Source organism: Mirounga angustirostris, unplaced genomic scaffold (assembly GCF_029215605.1).
Source record: "Mirounga angustirostris isolate CCGP_5_RB_7025 unplaced genomic scaffold, mMirAng1.0.hap1 SCAF_4, whole genome shotgun sequence".
In the NCBI taxonomy this organism is placed as follows: domain Eukaryota; kingdom Metazoa; phylum Chordata; class Mammalia; order Carnivora; family Phocidae; genus Mirounga; species Mirounga angustirostris.
This window is the reverse complement of record NW_026991712.1, coordinates 157,378,366-157,399,218: the sequence shown is the minus strand read 5'-3', so window position 1 is coordinate 157,399,218 and position 20,853 is coordinate 157,378,366. Positions and strand designations below refer to the sequence as shown.

Here is a 20,853-nt window from a genome sequence, read left to right as displayed (position 1 = left end):
AAGGGAAGGAGTCCCGTTGCTATGCAAGGAGGCACTAGTAGGCAAGGATACCATGCTAACCTAAGGCACAGAGGTTGATCTTTGATCTCGCTCTCTGCCAAGGGCCTGTGCCTGACACCCTGTAATCTGAATAAGCCATCATATAGGACTAGTGGAAAAGTCAGAGAGTGGCTAGAAGCATCTACCATATACTGTTTCTAAGCTGATGTGAGCACTGAATGGATATGCTTTACCCCGTGGGTCCACGTTTATATCCGTGGGCTAATCTCAAGGACTGAGGATGGATTGGATGTGTGGTTTATGATTCTAACAGTAGTTTTTAGGGATACCTCATGAACTGTGTTGGAAAAAGTTCTAGAACCAGTAGATCCTTAGTAGATCTAAGTCTTACTTACAGATTTCTGGACCACCTCTTGCTGCTACCATAACACTTGTACCAAATTTGTTAGGCTTGCCTGGTGGAAGGCACCAGAGAGGTCCATGTCATTCCCATCCATCCACACCTCCTCCTTGGCACTCCCCTTACTAGCAGGGAGTCCAGGGACATCCAGGCAGGTCAGTGCTAGCCTTACCTCACTCCACCCCCTTCTCCAGGGGGTAAATGCGCCACTTTGCCCACTTCACTGAGAGACTTGACCTTATTTTAACACAAACCTACAACATGATCTGAAGTTTTCAATCTATTTCTTTTTTTTTAAGATTTTTTAAAAAATTATGTTAATCACCATACATTACATCATTAGTTTTTGATGTAGTGTTCCATGATTCATTGTTTGCGTATAACACCCAGTGCTCCATGCAGAACATGCCCTCTTTAATACCCATCACCAGGCTAACCCATTCCCCCACCGCCCTCCCCTCTAGAACCCTCAGTTTGTTTTTCAGAGTCCATAGTCTTTCATGGTTTGTCTCCCCCTCCAATTTCCTCCCCTTCATTCTCCCCCTCCTGCTATCTTCTTCTTTTTTTTTTTTTTTTTTAACATATAATGTATTATTTGTTTCAGAGGTACAGGTCTGTGATTCAACAGTCTATTTCTATTTGATCTTTAACTATTAAAGAATAACTCAAGAAGACCGCCCCCCCCCACGAGAAAGTGATAAATTTAAGTTACTCTGCATTGAGGAACTAACAAGAATAATGGTCCTTTATTTCTGTAACTCTGTTATTAATGCTTCCATATCTTTTATGTGCCTTAATCTTCATAACCATCCTACTCATTCAACAGCTGTTGCCTGTCCAGTCTGTGCCAGGCACTGTGCTAGGTACTGGAAATAGAATGAAGAGTAAGAACACAGTCTCCATCCTCATTGTTAAGATTTCATTCATTCATTTGGTCAACAAATACCTGCTGATCACCTGCTACCTGTGTAAGGTATTGTTCTAGGTACCAGAACAAAACAGGCAGAAATCTCTGCCTCTCCAGGAAATTACAGTCTAGATGGGAAAGAGAGGATATAAACAAGATAAGTAAAATATATAATATGTTGGTGAAAAGGACTAAGGAGGAAAAAACAGGGAAGGGGAATGGGAGGATAGAATGTTTCTGGAGGTAGGGGAGGGGATGCAATTTTGCATAGGGTGGCTAGGGTGGTCCTCACCTAGGAGATGATGTTCAAGTAAAGACCTGAAGGAGGTGAGTAAGCCATTTAGATATCTGGGATTAGGGGTGCCTGGGTGGCTTAGTGGGTTAAGCGGCTGTCTTCAGCTCAGGTCATGATCCCAGAGTCCTGGGATTGGGCCCCACATCGGGCTCGTTGCTCAGTGGAGAGTCTGCTTCTCCCTCTGCCCCTGTCCCCCCCCCCCCATGTGCTCTCTCTCGCTCTCTCTCTCTCTCCTCTGTCTGTCTCAAATAAATAAATAAAATCTTTAAGAAAATAGATATCCAGGATTAGAGTAGAATAGACAAGAGGGAGCAGCAAAGCAGTGTGTGGCCAGAGCAGAGTGAACCAAGGGGCAAGCATTAGGAAAGAAGGTCAGAGAAGTGGAGGGTAGGGGGAGAAGAGCCATTGTATAGGGCCTTGTAGGTCATAGAAGGATCTTTTTTTTTTCTTAAGTAGGCTCCATGCCTAGGGTGGAGCCCAACACAGGGCTTGAACTCACAACCCCAAAATCAAGACCTGAGCTGAGGTCAAGAGTTGGACACTTAGCCAACTGAGCCATCCAGGTGCTCTGGTCATGGAAGGACTTTGTATTTTACTCTGGATGAGCTGGGAATCCATTGAAGGGTTTTGAGTGGAGGGGTGACATGATCTGCCTTAATGGTCACAGGGTCATTTTGGTCACAGTGTTGAGAACAGACTGATGGCAGCAAGGGCAGAAGCAGGGAGATCGCTGAGGTCATTGCTGCAATTCAGGTGAGAGAGAATTATTGGACTAGAATGATTTCAGAGGAGGAAGTGCAAAGTGACTGGATTTTGGATAAATTTTGAAGACAAAGTTGTCAGGACTTGCCTACCGGATCAGATGTTGGATGTTCAGGAGAGACTAGACAGGAGGGCTCCAGTGTGTCTGTCCTGAGGAGCTAGAAGAATAGTTTGCCATTTACCCATATGGAAAGGATGTAGGAGTAGGTTTGGACAGGTGGTGAGGATCAGGACTTAGTGCGAGATGCCCATTAGACATCGAAGTGGAAATGTCAAGTAGGCAATTTCATATTGTTGGGGATACAGGAGAAAGCCCTGGCCTGATGATATCAAAGTAGAAGCTTCTCCATACACCTGGCAAGGGAGTGACTACAGATAGAAAAGAGAAGTGGGGGTGCTTGGGTGGCTCAGTTGGTTAAGCGACTGCCTTCCGCTCAGGTCATGATCCTGGAGTCCCGGGATCGAGTCCCGCATCGGGCTCCCTGCTCGGCGGGGAGTCTGCTTCTCCCTCTGACCCTCCCCCCTCTCATGCTCTCTCTCTATCTCATTCTCTCTCTCAAATAAATAAAATATTAAAAAAAAGAGAGAGAGAGAAGTGGTCCAGGGACTGAGCTCTGGGGCACTCCAGTTAGTGGCTGGGGGGAAGAGGAGCGGCCAGCAAAGAATCCTAAGTATACGGGATGAAGAAATCCAGGAGCGAATGGTGTCTTGGAAGCCAAGTGGAGAAAGTATTTAAGGAAGGAAGATGTGATCAGACGGTGTTCAGGTTTTGCTGGTTGATCAAGTCAGTTGAGGGATGAGAATGGACCATTGGATTTAGCAATGGTGGCCTTAGCGTCGGTGTCCCTGATAGGAGAAGTCTCATGAAGTAATGGAAACCAGTGAATATACACACTTAGTCTTGTTATAAAGGGAAGGTGCGAAATGGATTGATAGCCTGCTATGAACGGAATTGTGTTTCTCCCCCAAATTTTCTCTCTCTGCCTTCTGAGGTTACAGCAAGAAGACAGCTGTCTGCAAGCCAGGAACAGGGCCCTTACCAGAACCCAGTCATGCCAGCCCTATCAGACTTCCAGTCCCCAGAATCTTGAGAAATAAATGTCTCTTGTTTAAGCCACCCAGTCTGTGGCATTTTGTTATAGCAGCCTGAGCTGACTCAGACATTACTCAAAGGGCAGATGGGTTTGAGAAGCTTTTCTTGAAGAAAAGAGAAATAACAGCATGTTGTATGCTCACGTGAGTGATCCAGTGGAGAGAAATTGATGATGCAGGAGAGAGAGGTGAATTGCTGGAGCAGTGTTTTAAATGAGTGGGAGGGGTTGGGATCTATTGCATATTTCCAGGAGCTGGCCTGAGCTAGGAGCGAGGACACTTCAGCCATTCTCATAAGAGAGAAAGTAACCTGTATGAGCCAGGTGCTGGCAGGTGGGCAGAGTGCTGTGGCAGCTTGTAGAGAAGTTCCTTTCTGATTGCTTCAGTTTCTCACCTCTTCTCTTTCTCTCCTCCTTTAATAGGAAGAGGGAGAAGGCGGGAGGCAGTAGCAAGAAGAGAAAGTGAAATCGTCTAGGGTCAGGGAGAGTGAATGTCCCCGGGGAAATAGGGTGCTTGCCAGGTGGCAGGGAGGATGCCCTTGAGACCAGTCAGCAGGTTTATGTATTCTTTTCTCCATATTCCATTGCACAGTGGGGCACACGAAGTAGGCAGAGTTGGATTGGTCTAACGGCGTGGTTTAGCCAAGCAAGAAACAGGTGCAAGATTTGAGGATGTACCGTAGGTTTGAAGATGCATGGTATGGTGTTTTGACTCCGGAATTTAAATAGATTAGAAGGGTAAGTGAGGGACAGTGAAAAGACGGGGACCCGTGCATGGTAGTTCCTGGGGTCAAAGTTTGGCTGGAGTTGGGGTACTAGAGAGAGTAAGCTGGAAAGATAGGAGACACTGATTGGAGACTGGAATTATGATGAGTGCGTTAAGTCTAGAATGTAACCCAGAGTGGTGGCTGAGATGGGGTGCTGGACAGCATTCTTGGAGGAAATGAGGTCAGGAAACGGGCCTGGGCATTAGACAAATTCTGCACAAGGATATTGAAATCACCACCAGCTCTGACAGCGTGGGGAACCAGTGAGTCAGGAGCTAAAGCTCCAGGGACAGAGGTGGGTAGCTGGGGTCCCTGGATGACTTGCACAAGTGGAGTGATGTACAATGGGATGAGAATCAAACTGGGAGTTTTAGGGGAGGGAGAGGAGGATGGTCTGGAAGCCACAGCGAGGAGCAAGGAGCATCTCTCCCACTGGCAGGCTCAGGAATCCCAGGGGCCAGGAAGAGAGAACAACCACAACTGGGAAGGGACGTTCGGGAAGCAGTGTTACTGGGGAGAGCCGGGGGTCCGCTGCACTCAGGAAAAGAAGGCGAAGGGAACACTCACCCGAAAGGTCAAGGATAGGGGATTTGCTGCCCCTTGAGTCCCGGAGGACACTGTGAAGGGGAGAAGGAGTGGAAGATGGGAGCAGAAAAGACAATGTCAGAGCCAGGTGGGGTTTAGCCTCTAGCGAAATGAGGTGGCCTTGGAGACTGGAGTCTTGGGTGACCGATACAAGAAAGGGATAAAGGGCTTGGATGAGCTTTGTCTTCATGGTTTCGAGGAAGCTCGGGTTGGTAAGGTGGAGGGTGGGGCGGGGGTTGGGAGATGGTTTCCAAGTTCTGGGACTCCTCTGTTTTACAGAAGAGGAAACTGACACCCTGAGAGACATGTGTCTTGCCAAGTTGTTAAATGACAACAAGGAATTAAATCAAGTCTCTGACTTGGAGGCCAGTGCTTTATCCATTTCACCATAATCGGCTTTCAGCTCAAGTCAACCCAACCTCTTTCCATGCCTTTGTAAATACATTCACCCTGAGATATCCCTCAGCTCAGGGCTTCGAAGATGCCAGAGCTTGACCATGGATTTCTTTCTGAGAGGTAGACATTATACATTGATTCGTTTTACACATTTCTTCTGGGCCCAGAGGCACCATGAGTCAACATCTCCTTTCTGAAACTTTCCTTGATTCTCTCTCAGAGATTATCACTAACTGCTCCCTCCTCCTCTGCCATCACTGAACCCCGATTCTTATGCCTGTTAGACCACTTCTCACATTGTGTTAGAATCAGTCGCCTCCTCTCCCCACCCACTACCCAAACCAGACTGATAACTGCCTAACACCCAGGTGCTCTGCACAGAGCATCAACGGCATTCATCACAATTGTGTGTGGTCTTTCTTCTTCAATTCCAGGGATCACCCCTCCACCCCATGCCCAGCCTTTAAGATGGCGCCTGTTCCTTAGCTGCTGTGGCCCTCCCGTGTCCCTGTTGCCCTTACCATTTGATGTCCCTGGGGTCCACATATGCATGGCAAGCCAGAAGGGCCCGGAAATTACTATCACGCCACTGGAGCAGCTTGCAACCAAAGAGCAGGTGTACAAAAATTACCAATTGCCACCTTCCTCTCCCCTCGGTGGGATAACAGGCATGGGCACTAAACCATTTCTTATTATCATGAGTAAGCCCCAGTTGCCGAGGGGGGTCCCTCACTTGAGAACACCCCCTGTATTTGTCACCTTGCCTCCTCTACTCTCCCACCTCCATTTCCTGAAATTACCACCCTAATAATAAACATCCTGCACTTGTCTTGGGGAGTGCTTCTGGGGACCCCCGAACTAACACTGGACTTGGCCCAGAGTGGGTGCTAAATAAATATTTGCTGAACAGAGAGGTTGAGTGACGGACTGAATATTTAAGTTGTGTCTATATGTCCGTAAGGAGACTAAGCTCCTCGTAGGCAGAGATCACCTGGTTCAGCGTGGTATTCCTGCTTCATAGTGTGTCTGACTCATCCCAACAGTTCAGTAAAGGTTGAAGTAAATTAAATGGCCTGAAGACAGCAGTTGGTGGAGAACAGAAGGGGCCACAGAATGACTGGGTTTTAATGAGGTGGAGGACAGAGAGAGACACCGCGAGAGAGGGAACACAAGCGGGGGAGTGGGAGAGGGAGAAGCAGGCTTCCCGCTGAGCAGGGAGCCCGATGCAGGACCCGATCCTAGGACCCTGGGATCACGACCTGAGCGAAGGCAGACGCTTAATGACTGAGCCACCCAGGCACCCCAACAAAGAACTTTAAAGGGAAGGAGGAGTGGTGATAGCATGTACTCATTAAAAATAAAAATAACTTCCTTAGGAGAAAGTAGTGAGTGTAGGATAGAAAGGAACCAGGGAAAACCTAGAGCATCATTGAGATGAGAGCCAGATCAGGTTCCAAAGGGCACATCTTCCTCATCACACAACAAGGTAACACAAAGCTCTCCGTGGGTTATCCACTTACTTTATTTATATGGTCGATTCCTTTCTGACAACTTGCAGAGCTTCCCTGCCAGCCACTGTCACATGATCCTGTGAAAATAGAGGGGTTCTAAAAGCTGCTGGAAGTGAGGGCCTTGCTTGCCACCGGGCTATCGGGTCCTGTGATTTTCTTATTTCTGCCGCTTGCTTTGTGCTTGAAGGTTTTTTCCTAGTGCATGAGAAACCAGTTTACTTCTACAGCTTTCTCTTGTGAAGCCGGGATGTGTGTGTGTATGTGTGTGTGTGTGCACAGCACAGGTCGGGAGGGTGATGACCCATTACATATCAGTTCTTTGTCAATGTGGAGACTTTTTTTTAAAGATTTTATTTATTTATTTGAGAGAGAAGCAAGAGAAGGGGGAGGGTCAGAGGGAGAAGGAGACTCCCCGCTGAGCAGGGAGCCCGATGCGGGACTCAATTCGGAGACTCCAGGATCATGACCTGAGCTGAAGGCAGTCGCTTAACCAACTGAGCCACCCAGGCTCCCAATTGTGGAGACTTTTAAAGTCAGATCTATTGCAGGGATCCATATGACAAGAAATCTTTTGTCTATTTATCTAATTTAATAAAAAAAAAGATTTATTTTAGAGAGAGAGGGAGAGAGCGCAGAGCGGGGAGGGGCAGAGGAAGAGGGAGAGAGAAACTCTAAGCGGACTCTGAGCTGAGCAGGGAGCCTGACGCGGGGCTCAGTCTTCCAACCCTGAGATCACAACCTGAGCCGAAACCAAGAGTCAGATGCTTGACTGACTGCGCCACCCAGGCGTCCCTAATCTTTTCTCAAAGTAATCTCTACACCCAATGTGGGTCTCAAACTCACAACCCTAAGAGCAAGAAGAGCCGCATGCTCTACCGACTGAACCAGTCAGGTGCCCCAAGAAATTTTTCATTTAAATGAGATAATATATGTGAAAGGTCTTAGCAAAGTACCTAAAATACAACAGATGCTCAATAAAAGTGCTCACCAGATTCAGATCTGAATGTCTGTACCGCTGACTCTGGTTTTGAATTTTTAGAGCTCTACTTTCCAAGAATGATTTGCTTCTTTCTAAAGCTATTTCTCTGTATTATAGAGTACATTTCTTTGCTATTGTACATACAACGCGAAAAGTCTAGTTTTGTAGAATTAACGTAATTTAACCTGATGTATGAGTTAGAAAAGAGCAGGCCCAGTTCATTGGGAAAAGTTGTCCCGTTTTTCTGTTTTGTTTTTAATGCAGTAAAATATTTCCAAATATAAATAACAGTTCAAAAGCATATCAGAATATAATGAACCATGAAAGTAGATTATTCTTTTTAGAAGTAATATGGAGAAAATACTGTTGTAGCTTCAAACAGTTGGTTTAGACTGGGTTGGCCATTGGTCACTGTACGAATTAGTTTGGGGTCTGATCTTTTTCACTATCCAACTGATCTGTTTGGGGACAGGGTGATTTAGTTAAAAAAAAAAAAAGGTGGTTTGAAACTAAACAGTACATTTCAAGCCCAGTGTAGGAGTCTGGGAGACCCCAAATAATATTCCAGAAACAGCTATGCTCCCTTCCTCCTGCCCTGTTCCCCATGTCAAGGTGATGCCCAAGAGCACTGGGTACTTAGTCACATGAAATCCCTTGTTCTTTGAGGGCACGAGCCTCTCATTGCTGAGCGCTTTCCCTCCATCCACCCACAGCCAGCAGAGTCCTGCCTGCCCTGATGTCCTGCATCGGCTCTTCATTCCCTTGGCTCTAGGCCCATAGATTGCAGTGGAAATGTTAAGGACTCCGGGAGAGGTGACACATTTAAGCTGCATCCTGTTTTAAGTTCATGAGGTCCTTTCCTGAGAGCAGATGTGAATGGGGAGAGGGGGAGCCATTATTAAGTGGTTCAAGGGCTCCGAACTCAGGAGCAGGTTTGCCAAGAGCCATCCTCACACCCAAGTTGTTCTTGGCCATGGCCGTGTGCATCTGCTGTTCGTGCCGAAGCCACGTAAGAGAGGCCGCCTCTTGTCTACTACTTCTAGAAATGGTGATTCCCCCTAGGGGTAGATGGCAAAGAGAGCAGGCGAGGATGCGCATGGCACGGATGCTGGAGCGGTGAACACGGGCCGAGGAGGAGCTAGCTGTGCAGATGTGCTCCTGAGCCTGTCCCGGCCCTCGGCACACAGCTGACAGCCGGCCCAGCCAGAGCCCACACCTGTCTAACCGCGTGGTGTAGAGCCTTCCCGGCTCCGCTTTAACCCATTCCATTCTTCATTTATTGAAGGCTTCAGTTGGAATGAGCCAGGCCCAAAGATTTACCTTTGGAGAAGAGAGATGAACTTCTGGTAAGATTTCCTAGGTGTCTGTGAATCTGCTTGGGGCTGAGCTGTCTCCGTCCACCTGTGGTTGGTATTTCCAGAAACGACTGAATTCTTTTCTTCCCATTTAGAAGTTTAACTGTTCGTCTGTGGCCTCATGTTGGGATTTGAAAGTCAGACGTTTCTGCTGCTTCTCATTTCTCTAGGTCACTTTTCTGTTGCAAAGCCATCTTTCTCATCAGGTGGTGCAAACCTCCCTAAGCTGTCCCCCCTGCTCAGTGGAGTGTGTGTGCCGTGGTGATGCCAGCCCCCCCCCCCCCAATGTGGATGGCTCTGGAGAGTTTTCAGAGCAGATTTGCACATATTACCGCATCCCGTGATGTCGTCCTGGGCTGTTGTTGCTTCTGCCCTGAGTGTTTACTCACCGTTCTCACCCACTGGAATACTTTTCTTTCTTTTCCTATGGGTTTTGAGGATGCTAATACAGGGTTTGCTTTTTTTCTCCTTTATATATTCTTTTCCCCAGGGGCTGTAAGGGGCAAAGGAGAAAGCCTATATAAATGATGCTGTTTTCTGATGGCAAAGTGAAGATAACCTGAATGCTCTTTATAAGTCATCCCTGAGAATTATGTTCCACTTCCTCGGGCTCACACTGTCCTCAGAAGTACTGGAAACAGTGTATCTTAATGATTATACCTGCCCCCTTTGGTTCAATTGATGGAACATCTAGAATGGGGGGAAACTACAAGTTAGATCCATATAGTAGTTTTGTGGTTTTGGTTTCTTTGTTTGCTTCCTTTTGTTTTGTTTTGCTTCGTGTTTTTGCACTGACATAATTCATCCTCCCCATGGAGAAATAGTAACTTTTCATCAGCATCTTTTGTGTTCTCGGAATTATCTGGTTGCGTAGCACATCGCTTACAGAATAGAAGGCACTGAGGTTAAAGCCTATATATAAGATGGTTCTGAAACTGTTTAAAAGGTTTTCTTTAGAGCCTTTTAAATACTCCTTTAAAAAGGTTCCCTACAACTGACCACGTAATTCCCTGAACTCACTTCCAATTGCCCTCCCCATCCCATTTCCATCTCCAGGGTTCCAAATCTGTCTCCCTGTGGCTTCTGAACAATTCAGCAAACATCAGGTGCCTGTCGTGCCCCAGGCACTGTTCTAGGGGCTGGAGATACAGGAGTGAACTGACAGACAAAACAATGCTCACGGATAGCTGTATCTCTTGGGGTTGGAGAAGATAAGCCAAGTAAGTCTTCTGCATAGAAGCCCTACAGATTCTTGGAGACTGAACTCCTGGTCCCACGAGTCTTCACTCCAAGCTCATACTCCCGGTTTACCGGTGTAATACAGACACAAGTCCTTTCGCCATAGGGACCGGTTGTCTTTGGATGCATTCTACTTTTTGATACGGAATTGATTTTTAGTAGATTGATTTTTTTGAAGATTTTTTTGTTTGTTGTTATAAAGGCAGCATGCACTTGGAGACATTTTGGAAAATATGGATAAGTATAAAATAGGAAATCACCCATCATCCCATTACCCACTCTTAGAATGTTGCTATATTTCCTTCTTGTCTTTTCTAACTTGTATTTATCACTTTGTGTCCTGTTTTTTTTTCTACTTACTATTGGCATTTTTGCATTCATTATATTCATAAAGATCATTTAAGTGGTTACATAATTTTCCAGACAGATCTTTATCCTTTTTTTTTTTTTTTTTTAAGTAGAATTTCTGTGTCCGACGTGGGGCTGGTACTCATGACCCCAAGATCAAGAGTCTCATGCGATAGTGCCTGAGCCAGCTAGGTGCCCCCCCAGACAGACTTTTAAAGGTTAAGTCCTACAAGGCTAGTAAGGGTTCCTTAAGTGAGCTGCACTGCTTCCTTTTCGTGACGTTTCTAGCCTCCTAACCCACTACACTTTGAGTAATACTAGAGGTACATGGAAGCAAGGTGCGGGGCTCTATTATCTATCCCCTGTGGATTCTTCTAACTTGGATTATTCTTGATATGCTGCTTTTCTTTTTTCTTTTTCTGTTCGTTCTTTTGTGTTTCCTCATAATCATGCTCTGCCCATTTGTGTGGAGTGTGACATTGACTGTAGCTTTCTCGTTACTACAGGATTTCCAGTGCCATTTTCAAGGCTGTCGGCTGGGTTCAGTCTTGAGGAGTCGGTTGGAACCAGTTCTGCTGGTGAGACTAGGCCAGCACAGAGCTCACTCTTGTCCTTCGATTGCAGGCCTGCAGCTGAACCAGAAGGCGCTCACCACTTTCCCAGATGTGGTGCTCGTGCGCGTGCCCACCCCCTCGGTGCAGTCGGACAGCGACATCACGGTCCTGCGCCACCTGGAGAAGCTGGGCTGCCGCCTCGTCAACCGCCCACAGAGCATTTTAAACTGCGTCAACAAGTTCTGGACTTTCCAAGAGCTGGCTGGGCATGGGGTTCCCATGCCAGACACCTTCTCCTATGGTGAGTCTCCTTGGGCTTGGAACAGACCTTTCCGAACCACCTGCGTCTCTGTCTTTTCTCTCCTGCCAAAGCGCTCTAGTGTCCTGTTGGTTTTCAGTGTGAATTTGTTCATGTCAGGTGATTGAGCATCTCGAGTCTTCAACGCGGTCGCTCCCTGTGGCTGTAATTCACCGATGCCGCGTGCCTGCTCTGCGCACCATGTGCCCGCTCCCGAGCTGGGCGCTGGGCTGGAGCAGTAAGTGAGCGCATCCGGCCCGGAAGGCCCCCCCGGTTCATCAGAGGCGGGGGACAGCGAGTGGACAGGCAGCGCCAGGGCGGTGCCAGGATGCGTTAGTGCCAGGTGGTACGGGACACTCGGGACGGCTCCACATGCAGCTTCGGAGGTGGCGAGGGAGGTTTCCTGAAAGCAAGAATAGCTAGACTCAGCTGAAGTTATCCGGCGGGAGCAGCCGGGACAGGGGGGTAACCCAAGTGGAGAGCAGAATATAGATCGACCTAGACTCGAGTGAGAACGTGACCGCTGCGTGGTATTTTGAGTGGTCTGTAGATGTACAAGAGATGGAGTAGAGATGTAAGAGTAGCTTATATGGTATGTGAAGCAGATTAGGGTGAATCCTGAGATGTGTAGGGCGTTAAGCAAGGAGGTGGCCTGATCGGAGTGCAGAATATCACCTTGGCTGCACCAAGAAGAAGGCATCAGACAAGGGCAGAGTAGAGATAAGGTATGTGGCTTGGGCTTTTTAAGCTACCCAAGTGAGCCATGATGGTCTAAACTGAGGGGCCATAGTAAGAACGAAGATAAATGAACAGATCCAGGAATTACGAAGGAAACCGCAGTAATAGGACATGATGACTGGCTGGATATGAGGAATGTAGAAGGAATCAAGAGGGACTCTGGTTTCTGGTTTGGGCAGCCAGATGTGAAAGCAAACATTCATTGAGACTAGAAACATGGGAGAGGAGAAGCAGGTTGGTGGGTGGGGGGGGAGGGGTTATCAGGCAGAGAGGATTTCAGTTTGAGCACGTTCTTTTTGAGGCATCTGTAGTGTAAGCAAGGAAGAGTATTCTGTAGGCAGCAGATAAGTGGATCTGGAGCTCCTGAGAGAGGTGTAACCTAGGGAAGTGGATTTGGAAACCTTCATTACGTTAAGTGAGGTCACGAGAATGGATGAGATTGCTCAGGGAGAATATATAGAATGAAGAGAGGGCTGAACTGGACACCTTTTTATGGCAAATTTTATGTATATTTTACCACAATAAAAAATAAAATTCAGTGAGAGGGTTCAAGAGAGAACCCTTCAGAGAGCAGGTCTGGAAGAGGAACGTACACAGGAAAGCAAGCAGGAACAGCTGGTGAGGTGAGGAGGGAAAGAAGAGGTGACAGATGCAATGGAAAGAACATTCCAGGGTGGATGGTATAATTAAAAGTGTTGTCTGGTTCTGAAAGGACAAGTAACAGGAGTGCTGAGATGCGTGTTGGATTTAGCAACAGGGACTTGATGAGTACAGCTTCAGTTTAGTGATGGGGGAAAAGCCAAACTGTCAAAGGGCGGGGGGATGAATGAGAAGTGAGAAAATGCAAACCTGGTTGAGTAGCTCAATGGTACGGATACAAGCTTGTAGTTAAGAGATGATGCAGGGGCAAGGAATAGGGATTTTGTTTGTCAAAGATGGGAGAGAACCCAGCGTGTTTAAAATGGCAATGGAGGGGTGCCTGGGTGGCGCAGTCGGTTAAGCATCTGACTCTTGGTTTCGGCTCAGGTTGTGATCTCAGGGTCGTGAGGTTGAGCTGCATGTCAGGCTCCAAGCTCAGTGCGGAGACTCTTGAGACTCTCTCCCTCTCCCTCTGCCCCTCCTGCTCACGCTCTCTCTCTCATAAATAAATCATTTAAAAAAATAAAATAAAATGGAACTGGGAGGTTTGAAGACCCATCAGAGAGAGTACACTTAATGGTGCAAGATCCCCGAGGAGCTGAGAGGGAAGGGGTCTAAAGCCCAGGTGCAGGAATGGCCTTGGATAAGAAGGACTCCTCTTTCACTGTTTTATAGGGAAGGAAAAAAGGATAGCTAGAGAGGAGCTAAATATGTCAGTGGATGTCAGGAAGTTGGGAGTCCCCCCCTTTTTTTTAAGGAGATAAAAGTTTATTGAACACTGCAAGGGATCAGTGGGCAGGACAGCCAAGGAGAGACTGTCTGCCAGGAGGTAGTGGTGGGGAGCTGTAGTTAAGGGGGAGTGTGAGGGGATGGGAACGTGCGAATTTTCCTTTTTTCATTCCTGTGCCCAGTTGCAAGTAGCCCACTGGTGGGCTTATGGATATTTTAGGTGACCTAACAAGCCTATTTGCATTCAGCCAGGGGGTCACTATGGGCCCTTTTACCTTACTCAGGCTTCCGTTGCTCAAGCCTGTTGCCTAAAAGCAGTCTCTACATTCCCCTCTGACCAATCGATAGTGGCAAATCTTTGGCATTTGGGCAGAGGTCTCGTCTTCAGTGGCTTCTTCATGCCGGAGAATGGGCTATGCTGTCCCTGCCTAACCTTGTCGTCCATCAGGGGTTCTGTGCAGTTACAGACCAGAGCATGGTATTATATCAACAAGCGGTTCTGAGATTTGAATGAAATTCCTTGGTGGCCAGGTCCATGGGATTTAGGGGGAGGGGATCCTCCAAGGGTATGGGTGGGACCCTTGTTGAATCGTCATTTGTATATGGAATTGTTGGATTTACTCAGACATGTAGATACCCTTTTTGCCTGTAGATCAAGATGGCAGCTGGATCTGAGGAAACAAAGGGGAAAAAGGGGGCTGAAGAAGCAAGGTGGCTGAGAGTCAGGCAGCATCAGGAAAGGGTCCCAACTGAGTCCCTAGTGTGTGTGGATTCATTCTGGACGACCTTCTGCTGCCAGTTGCACCTCAGGTTGGAGACCTCAGGGGGATGGAGCGTGAGAGGAGAGGAAAAGGGTCCTTTGTCCTCACAGGCCCGGGCCGTCCGAGACCGCATGGGGAGCTGCCCTGGCCAGAGACCTTCAGCTGTCTCAGGAAGACTGGGGTTAGACCGCTGAAGGGCTGAAAAGAGAGGAGAGGGAGGGAAGGATCCCTCCAAAGGGCAGGAGGGGAAGTTCCTCACCCTTTTGGGTGAGGGCAGTCTGGCGGCTTCCCCTGGGGCTTCGGATCCTCACTGAGGAGCAACCTCCCCTGGAAGTCATCAGTTCCCCAAGGAGTACTGGAGCCAATCCACTGAGGGATCTCGGAGAATCCGGGGAGAGTCCTGGGCTCCCGAATGTGGGGCGTCCCAGTCAGATGGGGGCGGGTGGCACGGGCTGTGGAAGGATCCACCCCAGGCAGAACAAAGCAGATAGAAATTTATTGAGTACATTGCTAAGGAGCAGCTGGCTCGACGGCGAAGGGGAGACTGTCTGCAGGACTTCTCTTCTGTTTTTTTTTTTTTTTAAGATTATTTATTGGGGCGCCTGGGTGGCTCAGTCATTAAGTATCTGCCTTCAGCTCAGCTCATGATCCCAGGGTCCTGGGATCGAGTCCCACGTCGGGCTCCCTGCTCAGCGGGGGGCCTGCTTCTCTCCCTCAGCTGCTCCCTCTGCTTGTGCTCTCTCTCTCTGTCTGTCAAATAAATAAATAAAATCTTTAAAAATATATATAAAGATTTATTTATTTATTTGAGAGAGAGAGAGTAGGGGGAGGGGCAGAGGGGAGAATCTGAAGCAGACTCCCCACTGAGTGCGGGGTGCAAGATCTCACGACCCATGAGATCAGGGACTGAGACGACGCTTAGCTGACTAAGCCACCCAGGCGCCCGAGGGGTTCCCTTCTGATAAAGTGTACTCTTTGTGCAGATGCCCCTGATGATGGACACAGCCTCACCGTGGTTCTGTTTTCATCTTTAACACTTGGCTGAACCACAGCCATTTTACTGGGAAAAATTCCTGCCCTGCCTATAGGGCTATTAGGAGGATTACGTGGGCTCAAGCCTGTGAGGCCTTTGCCACATTCACGTACTTGATCAGTGTGGGTTTCCTTCTCTCTCTACTCCCACGTACGTTACAGGTGCAAGATACATGTCTGTCGGATGGACTGGGCTTGAATTGCTTTAATCGGAGGAACATGAGGCCTTGAAAGAATTCGCACAGAGGGGGCCGTGCTGGGCAGACCACTCCCGAGCCTCAGCCTGACCTTCACTGACTTTCACCTTCTCTTGGCAGGTGGGCACGAAGACTTTTCCAAGATGATCGATGAAGCTGAGCCCCTCGGCTACCCGGTCGTGGTGAAGAGCACGCGAGGACATCGGGGTCAGTGCTGCTCCTCCTGGCTTCCGTTAGGACCGCACCTCTGCTGATTAGAGAAGTGGGGCGCCCCCTCACGGGGCTCGCGGTGTCGTCTGTCCTTCTGTCCCCTCCTTGCTGCCCCCACTGTCCTTGCTGCGTCAGACCCTTCTCGTTCACTCCCTGGACTCGGCAGCAGACTCCTGACTTGACCCTGACTGGTCTCCCTACCCCAGTGCCAGCGCGGCCTCTCCTTCCGAAACATCTGTCCTTACTCCTCCACCAACAAGCACTTCCAAGAGCCTTGTTGCCTCTTAGACAAAGTCTGTATTCCTCGCCATAGCACTGAAGGCCCTGCAGCTGCACCCTTCCTTTGCACTCTCCATCGTCCACTGCAGACTACTTCTCCTTCACTAGCTCGACCATGTATTTTCTGTTCTTTAAACCTCTGTCCTCTTCCCTTCACTGGCAGTGCCATCTTCCTCTGGTCTCTGGTGAACCTCCGCTCACCAGTAAAGGCCAGCTGCCCCCCACATCCCTGGCCCCCCTCCCTCTCTGCGCGCTCTTCCTTTGGGTTTCCGTGGCACTTTGCCCACGCCTCTAGCGTAGCACTGCCCTTTATGACAGCTGCAAGGGCGTGTGCCTCTCCCCCTGGCTGGCTGGGCACTGCTCAGGGGCGGGAACCCGGTCCCCAGCCTCTCTGTCCCGGGGACCTGCCGCAGCGCTCGGTGTAGAGCGGGGACTGGTAACGGAGAGGAGCCTGCATGCAGCAGGAAGTCCTCCCGCAGCGTGGGGGCAGGTGCTCCCTGATGCGACCCAGGGGGCACACTTCCACGCTCAGGGCATCTGCAGTGAGGGGAGGCCCCCGAAACAGACAGGTGCTGAGCAGTTCCTGTGCTGGAGGGACTGGGCAGTGAGATGGGCTAGACTCGGTCACTGCTCTTAAGCTACAGCGTGCAGGGAGTAGAGACGGTTGCGTTGCAGGGTGACATCCTCTGTGGCAGGCTGGCCCAGCGCCTGCTTGCGCCTGACAGAGGGGGCCAGCTCGGCCACTAGGCAGGGAAGGCCTCACTGGAGGAGGAGACTTCAGTTGGAGTGTGGAATTCAAACTGGAGGAAGTAAGTAAGCGAACATATGGAAGCAGGTGTGAGCAAAGCAACCTGTGGGAACCAAGGGTTCCTGTTGAGGAGAAAGAGGAATGAGTTTGGGGGGCAAGGTGGGCCCCTTAATGCCATTCAGATAGATATGCTACAGTGCTAAAGTTCGATGTCTAATTTTTTTTATTGTGCTAAAATATACGTAATTGAGAATTCAACTAATATTTGAGTGGCCACAGAGTGCCAGGCACTGTTCAGGCTCTGGGGATACAGAAAGGAACAAAACAAATCTCCTGTCCTCAAGGAGCTCTCATTGTAGAAGGGTAAGACAGATAATAAATGGAAATTAAATAAAATACATGGTATTTTCAAACATTTAAAAAATTGAGATGTAGGGGTGCCTGGATGGCTCAGTCGGTTAAACATCCAACTCTTGATTTCGGCTCTGGTCATGTTCTCAGGGTTATGAGATTGAGCTCTGTGTCAGGCTCCATGCTGAGCGTGCAGCCTGCTTAAGATTCTCTCTCCATGTTGCCCCACTCCCGCTTCCATGCTCTCTCTCTAAAAATAGAAAAATAAAAAAATTTAAAAATTGAGATGTAATTCACATAACAGTTCACCATTTTTAAGAGTACAATTTAGTGAATTTTAGTATATTCACTATTGTGTACAACCATAGCCACTATTTCATTTTGGAACATTTCCATTCCAGAAGAAACCCTGCACCTATTAGGGGTCAATCACACTTGCCTTCCCTGGACTCTGGTAACCACTAGTCTATTTTCTGTTTCTATGGATTTGCCTATTTTGAACATTTCATATCAGTGGAATCATCCACTATGTGACCTTTTGTGTCTGGCTCCTTTGACTTAATGTGATGTCTTCATGGGCCATCCCTGTTGTAGCGTGGATCCATACTGCATTCCTTCTGATCCCTCAACAATAGTCTGTTGTGTGATAGCCCACATTTTGTTTATCTGCTCATCAGCCGATGGACATCTGAGTTGTTTCCACTTTGTGGCTGTTAGGAGTAATGCTGCTATGGACATGTGTGTACAAGTTTCTATGTGGACATATGTTTTCATTTCTCTTGGGTACCTACCTAAACCTGGAATTGCAGGGTCAGATGGTAACTCTATGTTTAACCTCAGAGGAACTACCAAACTGTTTTCCACAATGGTTATGTCATTTTATAGGCCCACCAGCAGTGTGCAAGGGTTCTGATTTCTCTTCATCCTCCCTGATCCTTGTTTTATTCATTCACTCCTTTATTTATGATTGGTTTTCTTTTTTGGAGTACTAAATAAAACTTTTTGATTGTATATATTAATTTGAACGTTTGTAGCCTGAAAAGTGGGCAGGCCTAACTCTTAGAATATACGTATATGGGGGCGCCTGGGTGGCTCAGTCATTAAGCATCTGCCTTCGGCTCGGGTCATGATCTCCAGGGTCCTGGGATTGAACCCTGCGTCGGGCTCCCTGCTCCGCGGGAAGCCTGCTTCTCTCTCCCCCCTGCTTGTGTTCTCCTTTTCCCTCTCCCCTGCTTGTGTTCCCTCTCTCGCTGTGTCTCTCTCGATCAAATAAATAAATAAAATCTTAAAAAAAAAAAGAATATACATATATGAATGTCCTCTTTGCCTTGACAGATTAAGCAAATAATCACCATACTTCCACCATAAAAGCAAGACACAAGCCAAAATACATGTTTCCCAAGCATTAGTAATGTAGGGCCCCACTTTATTTATTTATTTATTTATTTTTAAAAAAATTAATTAATTTATTTATTTGAGAGAGAGAGAGAGAAACAGCATGAGAGGGGATAGGGTCAGAGGGAGAAGCAGGCTCCCCGCTGAGCCGGGAGCCCGATGTGGGACTCGATCCCAGGACTCCGGGATCATGACCTGAGCCGAAGGCAGTCGCTTAACCAACTGAGCCACCCAGGCGCCCTATTTATTTATTTTTAAATGAATTTTTAAAATCTTTTTTGAGGTCTAATTGATATAATGATTCAATATTTGTATACATTGCAGATTGGTCAGCACAATAAGTCTAGGTAACATCCATCACCGTACAGAACTTTTTTCTTATGATGAGAAATTTTAGCAATTTGCGAATACGTGATTTGTTTTTATTATCACCATCCCAGTGGGTGGAAGGAGGCATCTTATCGTGGTTTTGCTTTCTGTTTCCCTAATGATTAGTGATGTTGAGCATCTTTTCATGTGCTTATTGGACATTTGTAGATCTTTGGACAATTGTTTATTCAAATCCTTTGTCCGCTTTTCAGTTGGGTTATTGGTGTTTTTATTGCTGAGGGTTTTTTTTCCTTTTTAAAGATTTATTTATTTATTTTGTGGGGGACAGAAGGAGAGGAAGAGAGAATCCTAAGCAGACTCCATGCTGAGTGCAGAGCCCAATGCAGGGCTTAATCTCACAACCCTGAGATCACGGTCTGAGCCAAAGCCAGGAAGAGTTGGATGCTCAACCAGCTGCGCCACGCAGGCACCCCTTTTGATGGCTGAGTTTTTAAGAGTTCACAACATATGAACATAATTTGAACATGTTTTTTCCCCACGCTGTAGGTTCTCTTTTTACTTTCTTGGTAGTATCCTTGGATGTACATAAGGTTTGATTTTGATGGAGTTCAATTCATCTGTTTTTTCCTTTGGTGGCTTGTGCTTTTAGATGTCATTTTGTGGCTACTTAATCTAAGATCACACAGATTGATACTTGCATTTCCTTGTAAGCGTTTTACAGTTTTAGCTCCTACCTTTGGGTCTTTGATCCATTTTGAGCTAATTTTTGTATATGGTGTGATGAAGGAATCCATCTTCCTTCGTTTGCATGTGGATATCCAGTTTTCCCAGTATTATTTGTTGAAGACTATTCTTTCCTCCATTGGATGTTTTTGTAACTCTTGTCAAAAAGCACCTGACCGGGGCACCCAGGTGGCTCAGTCGTTGGGCGTCTGCCTTCGGCTCAGGTCATGATCCCAGGGTCCTGGGATCGAGCCCCACATCAGGCTCCCTGCTCTGCAGGAGGCCTGCTTCTCCCTCTCCCACTCCCCCTGCTTGTGTTCCCTCTCTCACTGTGTCTCTCTCTGTCAAATAAATAAATAAAATCTTAAAAAAAAAGCACCTGACCATCTGTGTGAGGATCTACTCTGGGCTCTCAGTTCTATTCCATTGATCCGTATGTCTATCATCTTATGGCAGGCCACACTGTCTTCATGACTGTAACTTTGTAGTAAGTTTTGCAATTGGCAAGTTGGGCTCCAACTTTGTCCCTTTATTCTTTTTTTCTTTTCTTTTTTTTTTTTAAAGATTTTATTTATTTATTTGAGAGAGAGAATGAGAGAGAGAGAGAGCACATGAGAGGGGGGAGGGTCAGAGGGAGAAGCAGACCCCCTGCTGAGCAAGGAGCCCAATGTGGGACTCGATCCCAGGACTCCAGGATCATGACCTGAGCTGAAGGCAGTCGCTTAACCAACTGAGCCACCCAGGCGCCCGCCTTTATTCTTTTTTTCAAGATCGTGTTGGATATTTGGGATCCTTGCCTTTCCATATGAATTTTAGGATCAGCTTGTCAACTTCTGCAAAAAAGGAAGTTAGACTTTTGGTGGGGACCGTGCAGATCAGTTGGAGGAGTGTTGCTGTCTTAATACAATATGAAGCCGTCTCGTCCCTGAACATGGGACATCTTTCCATTTATTTAGCTCTTTAATTTCTCTCAAAAGTGTTTTGTAGTTTTCAGTGGTAAGTCTCGTACTTCTTTGGTTAAATTTGTTCCTAATGTTTTTTTCCTTTTGATACTCTGGTAAATGGGATTGTGTTCTTAATTTCGTTTTCAGGTTGTTCATTGCTAGTGTAACACATAGTATCTTAGGGAAAATGGATGGGGAGTAAACAAATTACAGTGGTAGTTAGACCCTAGTACATGGAAATGAATCTAAAGAAGGAAGTGGAATGGTATGGGCTGTGCCCTTGAGAAAGG

The 20,853-nt window shown here is 47.4% G+C and overlaps 1 protein-coding gene across 1 annotated transcript in view; it reads left to right on the top strand.

Moving 5' to 3' along the window:
• The window catches only part of RIMKLA (ribosomal modification protein rimK like family member A), a 34,947-nt gene that overhangs the window by 5,133 nt on the left and 8,961 nt on the right, over nucleotides 1-20,853 (top strand). The window contains exons 2-3 of the mRNA XM_045897941.2: nucleotides 11,260-11,490; nucleotides 15,704-15,790. Of these exons, the coding sequence (XP_045753897.1) occupies nucleotides 11,260-11,490; nucleotides 15,704-15,790 (318 nt within the window). The remainder of the gene's footprint in view (nucleotides 1-11,259; nucleotides 11,491-15,703; nucleotides 15,791-20,853) is intronic.